Raw genomic sequence first — 11,604 nt, forward strand, 5'->3', positions numbered from 1 at the left:
CTCTGGGATTGTTGTAAACAAATCCCTACAGGCCCTCTGCTGGAGGAAGAAGAGAAAACCCTCTGAGCAACACAATCAGTGTTTCCTAAAATGTGCTGTATACAATTTGTGTAAAAATTGTTAGCATATGGGTATAATTAATGAATTAAGGGGGGAAATCTATGCAAACTCCACCCATGTATTTTGGTCATGTGAAATGTAAATATCACGGTGTATTGTTGTTAAAGGGGAAATAAAAAAGCATTGGGACATTTTCAGTTGATCCAGATTTCTTATTTTTTATTGTAATGCCTCATTGAATGATGAATAAAAGGGATAATACTTAGTCCACTTACAACATTAAAAATAAATTCTTAAAAAAGTAGTGTAGCAAATGTTGTTTAGACTTGTTTTGACAAAGACTGTTTTTCGTGGTAGGTGTTCCACATGCTGATTCCAGAATTTTTCGACGTATAGAAAATATATTTAACCCTTGTGTTGTCCTCCCACGTCAAAAACGGACAAAGATTTGACATTTTTGTCCCTTTTTCAGACTTTTTTCTAGTTTTCACCAACACCACCTTACTACCACTAGTTTTACACTACTTTATGGAAGTCATGGTCAATAACCCTCATTTATATAGAATTATACCTAATATTTGAGTTAAAAAAGCAGAAATTATGAATTATTTTGACTAATAGTTAAGATCAGAGGAACGTACAGATGAGTTCAGTCAGGAATGAAAGTTATCAGTTGTATTTGCAAAGAGCGTTGTATGGAATCCAATCCATTTTTTGTGGTAATCTAGTTAAAAAGAAACCCATATTTCAGATATAGACATTTTTTTAAAGGGGTCAGATTTGACCCGAGGACAACAGGAGGGATAAATGCGACTGCCTTAAGTCAGAAGACACAAGTATTTCATGGATTCAATATGTCCCATTCAAAATGTTTCTTCATTGCATGTGTGGAGTTTTATTATTTAGAAAAATTTGTCTTCATGTCTTTTCTGCAGTTCCCTTGAGTTAAACTGTTTTATTAGACAACACAGCAGGCCGCTCACTTTTAATGTTCAGAAAACGTTGTATTTTTCTTACACTATCATTTTAAATTGACCTGTATTCACCCCCTGTCAGAAACATTTTAGGGTCTTTAAAAAACGTCTCCAGAAAAAGCCCAGTCTGCTCCAATTGGTCAGTGTGTCCGCTCTCGGCGTCTCTGCACCCTCATTGCAGTCGAGGTAGAGGCATTTCTTCCTATAAACAGTAGTTGTGAAATTACAAATGCATACAAGCCCCGACGGCTCGATCGAGGAACCTGAACCGGGGCTGTGTGCATTAGGCTACTCCGTAGATGGAGCATTTTGAAACTCACAGTATTTAAACAACACCTCAACTTGCTTTAAAATAAAAAAAAGACATGGAAATCTCACTTTTTTCAATATAGGAGCTTTAAGAACTCCTTCTTCCCAAGTGCCATTATCTAACTACTAAAGACTAAAATCTCTGAGAGTCTTTCCGGCTGAAGTTTGTGATCAATACTGCATGGTGACGTAACCAAGTGGTGTCTCATTGCATAGGGGTGTGTTTTACCCCCAGCCTTTACCACTAGGTTTCAAGGGCCAAGGGCTAGGGGTAAGACAAAGGGTAAGGGGCAAGACAGAGAAATAAGATTCAGCCTAACACAACACTTACAGCGATGCTCATGAGTGTAACGCTGGCCACTTACTAATGGGAAATGTTGTTTGATTTTATTTGTGAAAATGTGACCATATAAATGGAACAGCGTATGTTATGATTCAACTATGATCATATGCATCTCCACATCCACCTGACCCTGGCTTCTCTGTCTTGTCTCAGGAGATTAAATGTCTCAACCAAAGTTCGAGATTATGCAATGCTTCCACTGGACTACCTCCAGATTGTTAAAACTTGGTTTGAACGACACACCAAATTGTTGGAAATGTAAGACATAGGAAGGACGTTAATGTGACATTTGAAAAAATGTCACATTAACGGTTTTCCTGATTGGATGTCTATTCTGAAAAGTTGGGTAGGGCTCCTAAGAACCATTCCTCGGGAGATTGCAGTAAAATTGCAAAAGCAAAATGGTTCGAGGGCAACAGATGGACACAAACTTTTGTTTCCTATCGATCTCTTTCTGTGTGTTTGTTTTTTTGCTGAAGCAGAAAGAGGTTTGCAAATAAGGTTAAAGTAAACAAGGAAGCAGGGTGACTGACACATGTTTCCAATGATTGTGAGCACATGCTCTGTCATTAGTTTTTCAGTCTGTCCTCTCACACTACAGAGGCAACATGAGGCTGTGGGCTGTCCCGCTGCTCGCTCTGCTCGCTCAGACTTTCGCTGGAGATGGTAAGTACAACATTACAAAATCACTTTTAAAGTTCAGAAAATTTGTATTTAGCAAATAGAGTGTTGCTAGTTGTTGTATCCTTCAGTATAGTGTAACAGTGTTTCAGTAAAGACTTGATAATGGGCCTACTTTGTGTCAAATGTACGACGTCCTGCTTACCATATAAAACAATTAACATTTATCAACATACTTATTTCATTCATTTATTTAACCAGTCAGAGGTATCAACTCTGGTCGCCCTGTCTACACAAGTAGACATTTATTACAGTGAGGACTGCTACTAACAATTGTATTTTCCTTTTATTAATTTGATTATTTTTTATAGTTATTCAATTATTTGTTTAGCCTAAATGGCCAGAATATGGTGAAAATACCCATCACAGATGACCAGAATAAAAAGTACTGTATATATGTATATATATGCTATTTACATGATTTGATATTTGATAAGTAGGAATTTAATATACAGAGATAGTTGAAATGCTTGAAAAAAAATCAAATCACTATTAATAACATGCTGTTGAAGCCTCATGGGAGCTGTAATCAATCCAATTTTACTTCATTACCTGGAGGAGAAAGAATATGTATTTAGTGAGAGGTGCAAATACAATATAACAACATCATTTTCTTGATCTTTGTCGTTTTATCCTCAGAGTCCTGTATGGGTCGCTGTGAGAATGGCTTTGACTCCCAGAGGAAGTGCCAGTGTGACTCGATGTGCAAGTATTACAGGAGCTGCTGCTCTGACTTCGAGGTCACCTGTGGCATGATGAGTAAGAATTCTTTTTGCTCAGAAACGTGGTAAGACAGTCTACATGGTGCAGGGAAAGATGGTCATTGATCTCACTTTCCTCCCTCAGCTCGGGGAGACACGTTTGTGTTAGCTGAGGATGATGATGGTGGTGAGCTGTTTGAAGGGACCACTCCATCCTTCGGACGTTCAGCCCACGACCAGTCTATCAATCGTCAGCTTCCGCCCACACAACAGCCCATCTCAGACTTTGATCACAGGCCACAGCAACATCCAGAAACCACACTAGAAATGAACAAACCCCCTCGACTGATGGATACCATACTTCAGAATATCCCTGTCACACAAAAAACATCCATTTCACAGACAGTCCAACCAACACAGATGTTCCCCAGCACAACTGAACCCTCTCGGACTGATACAGCCTCCACTGTTCCCATCACAACAGCCACCACTGAAGCCCCCGACCCAGACGCTGTGGCCTGCAGTGGGAGGCCTTTTGACTCCTTCATGCGGCTGAAGAATGGCTCCATATATGCCTTCAGAGGTAAGTGACACCCTAATTTAAAACTATTTAATAAAGAGCAGAACTTGAAGTGTAAGATATTTCTGTTGCAGGGGAACATGCTTATGAACTTCTTCTTTTTTCTAGGGGAGTACTTTTTTGAACTGGACCAGAAGTCAGTGCTTCCTGGTTATCCAAAGCTCATAAAGGACGTGTGGGGCATCAGTGGGCCTATTGATGCTGCCTTCACCCGCATCAACTGTCAAGGGAAGACTTATATCTTTAAGGTGGGGACACAACAAGTGATCGTGTATTATTAAATCATGTATATCAGGGCACTGCTGTAATAACTCTTTAATGATTAAACGGATCAAATCCTTCATTAGGGAAACAAGTACTGGAGGTTTGATAACGGTGTGTTGGATGATGACTACCCTCGAGATATCAGCGTGGGCTTTGACAAAATTCCTGATCATGTGGATGCAGCTTTTGCTCTGCCTTCTCCTGGTCACAATGGAAAAGAGAAGGTCTACTTTTTCAAAGGTACAGCCATACAATGCCCAAAACAGCTAGATATGTCCATAGAACATTTGAGGTTTTGAACATGCAATAATGTGGAAAATACTTGGCCGCTTATTGGTTTCTCCAGGGGATCAGTATTACATGTACGAGTTTTTGCACCAGCCGTCCCATGAGGAATGCATCACCATGTCTGAGAGGTCTCCATCCACACTGTTCAGGCGCTACACTGACGTGTACAACAACAACTTTGAACGTGTTATCAGCGAGCTCTTCTCTGACTGTGAGTTGTGGCATTACAGATAATTTGTACTTGTTTTGGGGGAATGGAGGCAGGAGTTGTCACTTGTACAGCTAAATGTTTTTCTAACCTTCTTAAGTGCCTAAACATCATGACAAACACCACTTCATTGATAAGGACTGGAAGGGCCTCAAGTCTCCAGTGGATGCTGTCATGGCCGGCAGAATGTACGTCCCTCCCCGGAGCGCCACGCAACGCCGCAACGACGACCAGCCTGACCAGCAGTGGGGTCAACAGCAGGGCCAGCAGTGGGGCCAGCAGTGGAACCAGCAGTATGGACAGCAGTGGGGTCGTAGGAGGCAAAACCGTTCACCCTTCTGGGGATCCATGGCTGAGCGGGGGATGAATATGGGCCAGGACTTTGCAGAGGCGGGGATGGAAATGGGTCTGAGGTTAGCAGAGAGGAGGATGGAGATGGAGGAGAGGCTCAGACGAGACTGGGACAGACGGTGGGATCAAGACTGGGACCAGGACAGACGGAGAGATGGTTACCGCCAGAACAACAGAGGCAACTATGACTCCAGAGATGACAGGTCATACTGGGGGTCCATCCAGAGGAGTCTGCCCATACAGAGTGTCTACTTCTTTAAAGGAGGTAACACATCATGGACAAATTTATTAGCATTGCAGTTTAGGTTAATAATAGTCATACAAAACAATTTAACAACATGAATGCTCACATATTAGCGTTTTGTTAGATAAAATGATGATATGTGAGCATTCCTGTTTAAAGGGCAAAGTGGTCAAGGTACCTATCTAACCCCAGAAAACTGTTTCAGTTTTTTAAGACACTCTGACCTTTGTAGATGTCGAGAGCAGCTGGGAGAGCAGACAGGAACTCATTTGAACTAATTTCATCAAACTTCCCTTTCGCTCTGTCGAGCCACAGAGGGCTTATTATAACTAGTTTCACATGCTTTGGACTAGTCCACATGACAAAGAAACAGAGGCCTAAAATGACTGTAGTTCTTGTGTATTTCTGCCTGTCGCCTTCATATGATATTTGGTGGTTATGTGGTTTAGGATTTACCAAAGACAAGACAAAATAAGACAGGAATAAAGACGTGTTTTGATGAATGCCGATGCTGATGACGGGTCCAAACTGCTTGCTTATTGACCTAGAGAGAGATTTGCTTCACACAAAAAGGACATGCCTGGCATGACCATGAGCTGCTCCGGAGAGGAAATAATAATGACTGTCTTGTTTTCTAGCTACATACTCCAGAGTGGACCTCAGGACCAAGAGAGTTGACCATGCCACGCCTCCGTATCCCAGGTCCATCGCCAAGTACTGGCTCGGCTGTTCAGACACCACTGGGGCAGAAAAGTAGTTATAGAGTTGTATGACATTTGTATAACAGATCATTAATTTTACCTGAAACAGGCAGTGTTGGCTGTTGAATGTGTGACAAGCTTACTCAGTGTAACACATAACTAACTGTTCTTCAACTTAAGCAAATATTGGAGATCAATGCAAGTCCACACACTGCTGCTCTTCACTTCAACAAGGCCGAAGTTCAACTGGTTGATTTAGGTTATCTCATCTATCTTCAACATCAACTGCCCTACTTAAATAAATACAACTATAATGAAAATAAGCTCAAATGAGAAGCCAGAAGCTATATATATATATATATATATATATATTTAAACTTTAAACCTTCTCATTTCTGGGTTTTCTGTGTCATAAAAATCAAGCAGTTTGTTAAATTTCATCCATTTAGAGACCGAAACAGACAGTTATTAAGTCAAGTTTTCTTCAGGTGTCTACAATTTTTTATAAGCATATATACAGTGAATAACAAAATATTACACAGCGTTGATACGACTTTTTATCCATCAAGGGGTCATAAAAAATGTGGGTTTATATGGTCAAACAGATTTCCCCTCAATGTGCAATAACTGGGGTTTTACCCCACAGCAGCATCATGTAACTGCCACAGCAGAGGTCAGAGGGCAGTGATAAGTGGGACTTTGACTGTAGGTCGTAGATCTAGAAAACATTCTTACAATGTTTTCTAGATCTGCTGACAAGTATACGAGAGCAAAATATAACAATGCACTATAATACACTGACAAAGCGACCGTGTTGAACTCTAATGGTTTTTTGACAGATGTTTAAACACCATGTTGTGTCACTGATTTAGTCACATTTGATTGCAACAGTCTGTTCTTGTATTTTCATTCATGTAAAAATAAAAACATCAAGAACGTAGTTCACAATGCTTTACAAACCACTATGACATTTTTGCAGATGTTTACTCTCATCTTCCAGATACAAACCAGATGTTCATTAAAGACCATTCTCCAGTCTTTGTGTCTGTTAACAGGCCCAGATATTACAGTACTTACATGTATAAAGGTAATACAACATGAATCACTTGAGGAAATAAAACCAAGTCTTGCTGAATTGTCCCTATACTCGTGTTCATTTGAAACAGGAGTGCTGTAACCAGGGGCATTGTTAGGAGTTGCCAAAATACGCACAATATTTTGTAGTTTATTCTGTACTTTGATTTATCTTTCAATCAAAATAATACAGTTTATACACTATTTCTCTATATTTTTAGACGGTGTAGAACTTTGCATAAATATCAATATGTGTACATACTGTGTTACCAATAACATCATAATTCAAGAATTTCTTTGTGCCTGTAACAGTATAACTGCAGCGTAATACATATGCAGTTGTGTTTGAATCAGACCTGCTGATGTGAAGTTTCTCAGAGGTTATGAGTGTTTAATAATGACATTTTCATAGCAGGGTTCATCCATCACACTGACCACTGCACCTTTATTGGCGATGACCTCAGTGAGACTCACAGCGTCTCCGGCTGGTCCCACAGTCAGGTAGGTGCCCTGAGGTTTTCCTGTACTGAGGTCACCACCCTCAGCCCTCAGATCTGACCCTGAATCAGCTGAAGCCAACTCTGGCACGCTCTGCAAATTGGACGACAGAGGCCTTTTTGGAGTGCCGCTCTCTGATGATGGAGTGTCATTACCACCAGCTGTGTCAGAGGAGTTGAGAGAAGCATGCTTTCTCCTGATTGGCTTACATATGCCAACTTCGCTTCCAGGTGTCCCTCCCTCTTCCCATACACTTGCCCGCGCTCCAAGCTTCCTCCTGGGTGGTTTGGTAATCCCTTCAGCTCCTTTAGGCTTTGGCCTGCCAGACTCCTGCTCCCTTTGTCTCTGGAGGCTGCCGAGTCGCCGCAGCATGGCTTGGACGGGGCCTTCAGAGCTCGTCTCCGTCTTCGACACGGGCCTACCTGCTTTACCCACAGTCACATACACTGTGGTGACCTTATTTATGACCCCCACCTGAGCATCAGCGGCAGATGCTGGCAGCTGGGTCCCTTTATGAGCTGGGTTGGACATAGTCCACTTTTGTCCTGATGCCCCAGGGACCTGCAGGGTGTCCTGGGCAGAGGTCCTGTCTACTTCCTGGTCCCCTGCTTCACAGCTAAATTCCTGATTGTCTGTCGCCTGCACATCCACTTCATCTTCCCCCTCCTCGCCCTCGGCTCCATCTACGTCTGCAGTTCTAGCTGCACTTGCCTGACTTTGGAGGGCAGACAGCATCAAAACTCCCCACGGTGACTTGGGTTTGTTGCGTGGGTGTCCAGGGAGAGCGCCTGAGTCCTGAGCCGAGCCACGCCTCTCCTTGGGGCTAAAGCGCGTGCCCTCTGCAAAAGAGACAGACGGCCTCTTGGCCTTGGCAATGCTGGAGGTGCGAGGGATGTTGAAGGCCGAGGTGATGTCCTCACTGCTGAAGCCAGATGGGTCTAAGAACATGTTACACTTTGAGCTCATCTCGTGGAACTCGCCACCCGCCACCGACGGAATGTCTGCCAAAGAGACAGAGACAGAAAAGTCCAGAAATATTAGAAGAGATGGAGTGGAAGTACAGTATGCAGTGGCAGTTCTGTTCACCACCAAAAGAGGGCAGTGTAAATGCTAGTGTATCCATTGACTGTAAATATTAATTAACAAAGCAGCCAGCCTGTCAATCATGACAGAGGTTTGGCAAAGCTTATCCATGGCACGTGAACTTGATTTTTGATGGTTGACCACACTTTTGTCGTAGTGACTGTCACACTTTGGTCGCCTAATAATGTCTTGTTCAGCGTTCGGTTGTACAAAGCTAAATCTTACCTTAAATTATGTAGGCTAGCTTTCAGCAGCAGTTGCATCCAGATTGACAGTAAAAGTGTGTAACGTAACATAGAGTGTAAGCAGTATGGCCAACTCTTAGCTAACATCACAGTCAATACCACCCAACAGTCTATGGCTCCTCCCTCACTGCTCCCTCTCATCTAAAATCGTCACATCCGCAACCAAGATGGCTGCGGCCGTAACGGCAAACTCAACGACTCAGCAGATGTCCATAAACCATTGGGTGACGTCACACATTCTCTGTCCATTAATATTAACAGTATATGGGTGTAGCCCTGTTCCTACCTTCTCTTGGAGGGACACAGTAGAGCGCCTCTCCCTCGTCCTCATCAGTGTCGAAGGACGACCCCTCCGTCACCCAGCCACAGGAAGGAGGCTCAATGAAGCTGTGGTTGAACGTCAGCTCTGGGTCATGGTGTGAGACTGTGTGTGTGTGTGTGTGTGTGTGTGTGTGTGTGTGTGTGTGTGTGTGTGTGTGTGTGTGTGTGTGTGTGTGTGTGTGTGACACATGAAAAATAGATTAAATAATAAAACTTAATGTTAATAATGTTAGTCAAATCGATACAAGGCTTGTTCTTTGTTAAAAAGGTTTTCGGTTATTAAGGTTTTAAGAGACACATTTTTTTATTTTGTTCTATATATGCTATATATTTAGTTTGATGTAAACCGTGTTCCCTACTGAAAAGTCTGTCCATGTTGTGGGATATCTATTGTGTTTTAGCTCCGTTGTCTTGCATTAATACTGAAGAAATATTTCACCGATCCAAACACAGATGGGGGGACTTGAATTAAGAAAGGATCCATTTAATGATAAATGTCTCTATTTAATTGAATTCCCAAGATGCTGAATAATCAAACTTGATTGATTTCATGAATCAGGAATAAACCATTGTATTTTAGCCTGAGGTGAAAATTGGTGGTCGAGATAGTGGTGTAAACCGGAAAAACAGGCAAGTTACTGATAAAATGTTGAGTAACTGGTTGAGCAAAGTGACTAAACTTTGACATTTCAGCCATTCCTCCACAGAAAGTAAAGGTTGAAAAGCACTCAAATAGTCTAACTTAGTGAACATGAATCACTATTTCACTGAAAAATAACTGAACAATTGAACCTTTTAATGGGGTCATTGATGGTATGTTTTTAAACGGCTTATCTTGTTCTTTGATGTCCTTGCATAAATGATCAACTACACAATCCATAAATTACAACATATCACTGTTTTATGCAGCATTATACTAGAATGATTAATAGATACAGACTTACCAGTGACACGAGGCAGGCCAGAGGACCAATCAGAAACACAAGGGAGGGCAGCACCGATGTTAGCCAGGACGCTGTAGACATGATATTTCATCCTAACTGACAAACCTCCATCAGCCACAGTCGCCCTGGTAAAAACAGGTTTATGTTGTAAGAATTTCACACTTTTGCACAGCAGCATAGTTAAATCTTTCCACCTACCAAAATATCATGTCATGATAATACTTGTATAAATGTCTTTTTCCTTATGTAACTGTATTGTTTTCAGTTGTCGAAATGTATTTTTCTATATCGTTGTCTTGTATTAATGTCTGTCTTGACGTGCTGTACCCTTGTTTTATGTTTCTGCAGAACAGGAACCTGCTGAAAACCAGTTTTTAAACTGAGTCAGGCCTGTTTTTATATTGTAATGTAATGTTACTTTTTCTAACTTTCCTGTATTATAAATACAGGGAATGAAATGGAATGAAATACCACAATAGCAAATTTTTAAGTAAAAATTATTAAGTTAATACTTCTGGATTCTGGGTTGCTGTACATGTATAACGTGCTGATTGTTTTCTGTAATATAGAGAAAAGCTCATAGCTTGTCTTGCTCAAAATCCATGTAAAGCTTTTTTGCACAACCGACCAATAAAAGTTGGTAATGTTTTCCAAGCCCAAACTAACTTCAGCCCTGAGGGTTAGAAGAAGAAGGTACTCCAGTAGTGTTTTGGGGCTTATACAGTATGATAAGTGATCATAATATTGATAGAGGGAAGAAGAAATACAGACCTGTCTTTGCCATCAACAGGACCTCCTCCACAACATAAACAGCAGCAGAGGACAGCAAGCAGCAACAGGAGCAAAGGAACCAGTACACCTGCTAGTACTGCAGCTCTGCCACCTGATACAAACACACACACAACACAGCACAGCACAGCACAGCACAGCACAGCACAACACAACACAGCACATTAGTGAATGAGACACCAGGAAAACTAAGCAAATATGGAGGCTGTAAAAGTAATCCATGTACCAACATGCAGCTACATATGGATGGATGGATGGATGGATGGATGGATGGATGGATGGATGGATGGATGGACGGATGGATGGATGGACGGACGGACGTACTGTTGGGGCAGACACCAGTGACTGGGTCACAGCCCACCTCACCACAGTCACAGATGGAGGAACAGTTGAGGCCAAACTGCAGGGCAGGGCAGGTGCTGTTACAGCTGGAAAAAAAACACAAACTGTAAACTACATGACCTGTGAATGAACACTGAATCCCAATCTATTTTAAGTGTACAGTGAAAATCTTGTTTGTGAGCTGCGAGCTCCGTTCCTGCTGTAGTGTTTTTGATGGGTCTCCCTCCTCCCTGTCTTTCCTCTCCGAGTTATTTTTTTACACATTCCTATGTCTCAGTGTATTGTTTGTAAATCAATTAAATAAAAATATTTACTCACAAAAAAGTGCACAGGAAATATACCGTGACTAGTATAATAAACATTGCTGTGTCACAGAGAAGAAAATTAAAGTGACCATAATGGAAGTTATGCATGTTTTATCTTCAAATTGCATATATACTGTATATGTTATATGGCCGTCTTGGCTTGAAAAGTCCCTATCTTGAGGTTTAAGAAACCAAACTAAAGTCACATTAAAGTTCTTTTTGATTGCTAAGCGACACTGGTCACAACTGAAGCCACATGTGCAAAACTCAAACTACAGTCTGCACTACCAACAGTCACC

General features: G+C 41.6%; 2 protein-coding genes across 2 annotated transcripts in view; one reads left to right on the forward strand and one right to left on the reverse strand.

The window, feature by feature from the left end:
* Window positions 1-2,108: 2,108 nt before the first annotated feature.
* On the forward strand, window positions 2,109-6,836 carry vtna (vitronectin a). The gene is made up of 8 exons (XM_032512306.1): window positions 2,109-2,352; window positions 3,007-3,126; window positions 3,214-3,651; window positions 3,757-3,896; window positions 3,996-4,152; window positions 4,259-4,411; window positions 4,509-5,024; window positions 5,642-6,836. The coding sequence occupies exons 1-8, from the start codon at window positions 2,295-2,297 to the stop codon at window positions 5,758-5,760; spliced, it is 1,701 nt and encodes a 566-aa protein (XP_032368197.1). The 5' UTR covers window positions 2,109-2,294; the 3' UTR covers window positions 5,761-6,836.
* scarf1 (scavenger receptor class F, member 1) overlaps window positions 6,082-11,604 on the reverse strand; it is a 9,331-nt gene continuing 3,808 nt past the window's right edge. The window contains exons 7-11 of the mRNA XM_032512299.1: window positions 10,983-11,086; window positions 10,641-10,752; window positions 9,870-9,994; window positions 8,891-9,028; window positions 6,082-8,277 (exon numbers count right to left, since the gene is read on the reverse strand). Coding sequence (XP_032368190.1) covers window positions 7,160-8,277; window positions 8,891-9,028; window positions 9,870-9,994; window positions 10,641-10,752; window positions 10,983-11,086 — 1,597 coding nt within the window. The 3' untranslated portion in view covers window positions 6,082-7,159. The remainder of the gene's footprint in view (window positions 8,278-8,890; window positions 9,029-9,869; window positions 9,995-10,640; window positions 10,753-10,982; window positions 11,087-11,604) is intronic.

This window comes from Etheostoma spectabile, chromosome 3, assembly GCF_008692095.1.
Source record: "Etheostoma spectabile isolate EspeVRDwgs_2016 chromosome 3, UIUC_Espe_1.0, whole genome shotgun sequence".
Taxonomy (NCBI): domain Eukaryota; kingdom Metazoa; phylum Chordata; class Actinopteri; order Perciformes; family Percidae; genus Etheostoma; species Etheostoma spectabile.

Bases quoted from the DNA above. Each gene is read 5' to 3' on its own strand.
- vtna (XM_032512306.1), top strand. From the start codon at position 2,295: ATGAGGCTGTGGGCTGTCCCGCTGCTCGCTCTGCTCGCTCAGACTTTC. The intron at 4,153-4,258 runs GTACAGCCATAC...TGGTTTCTCCAG, and splicing joins GAAGGTCTACTTTTTCAAAG to GGGATCAGTATTACATGTAC. The intron at 5,025-5,641 runs GTAACACATCAT...CTTGTTTTCTAG, and splicing joins TGTCTACTTCTTTAAAGGAG to CTACATACTCCAGAGTGGAC.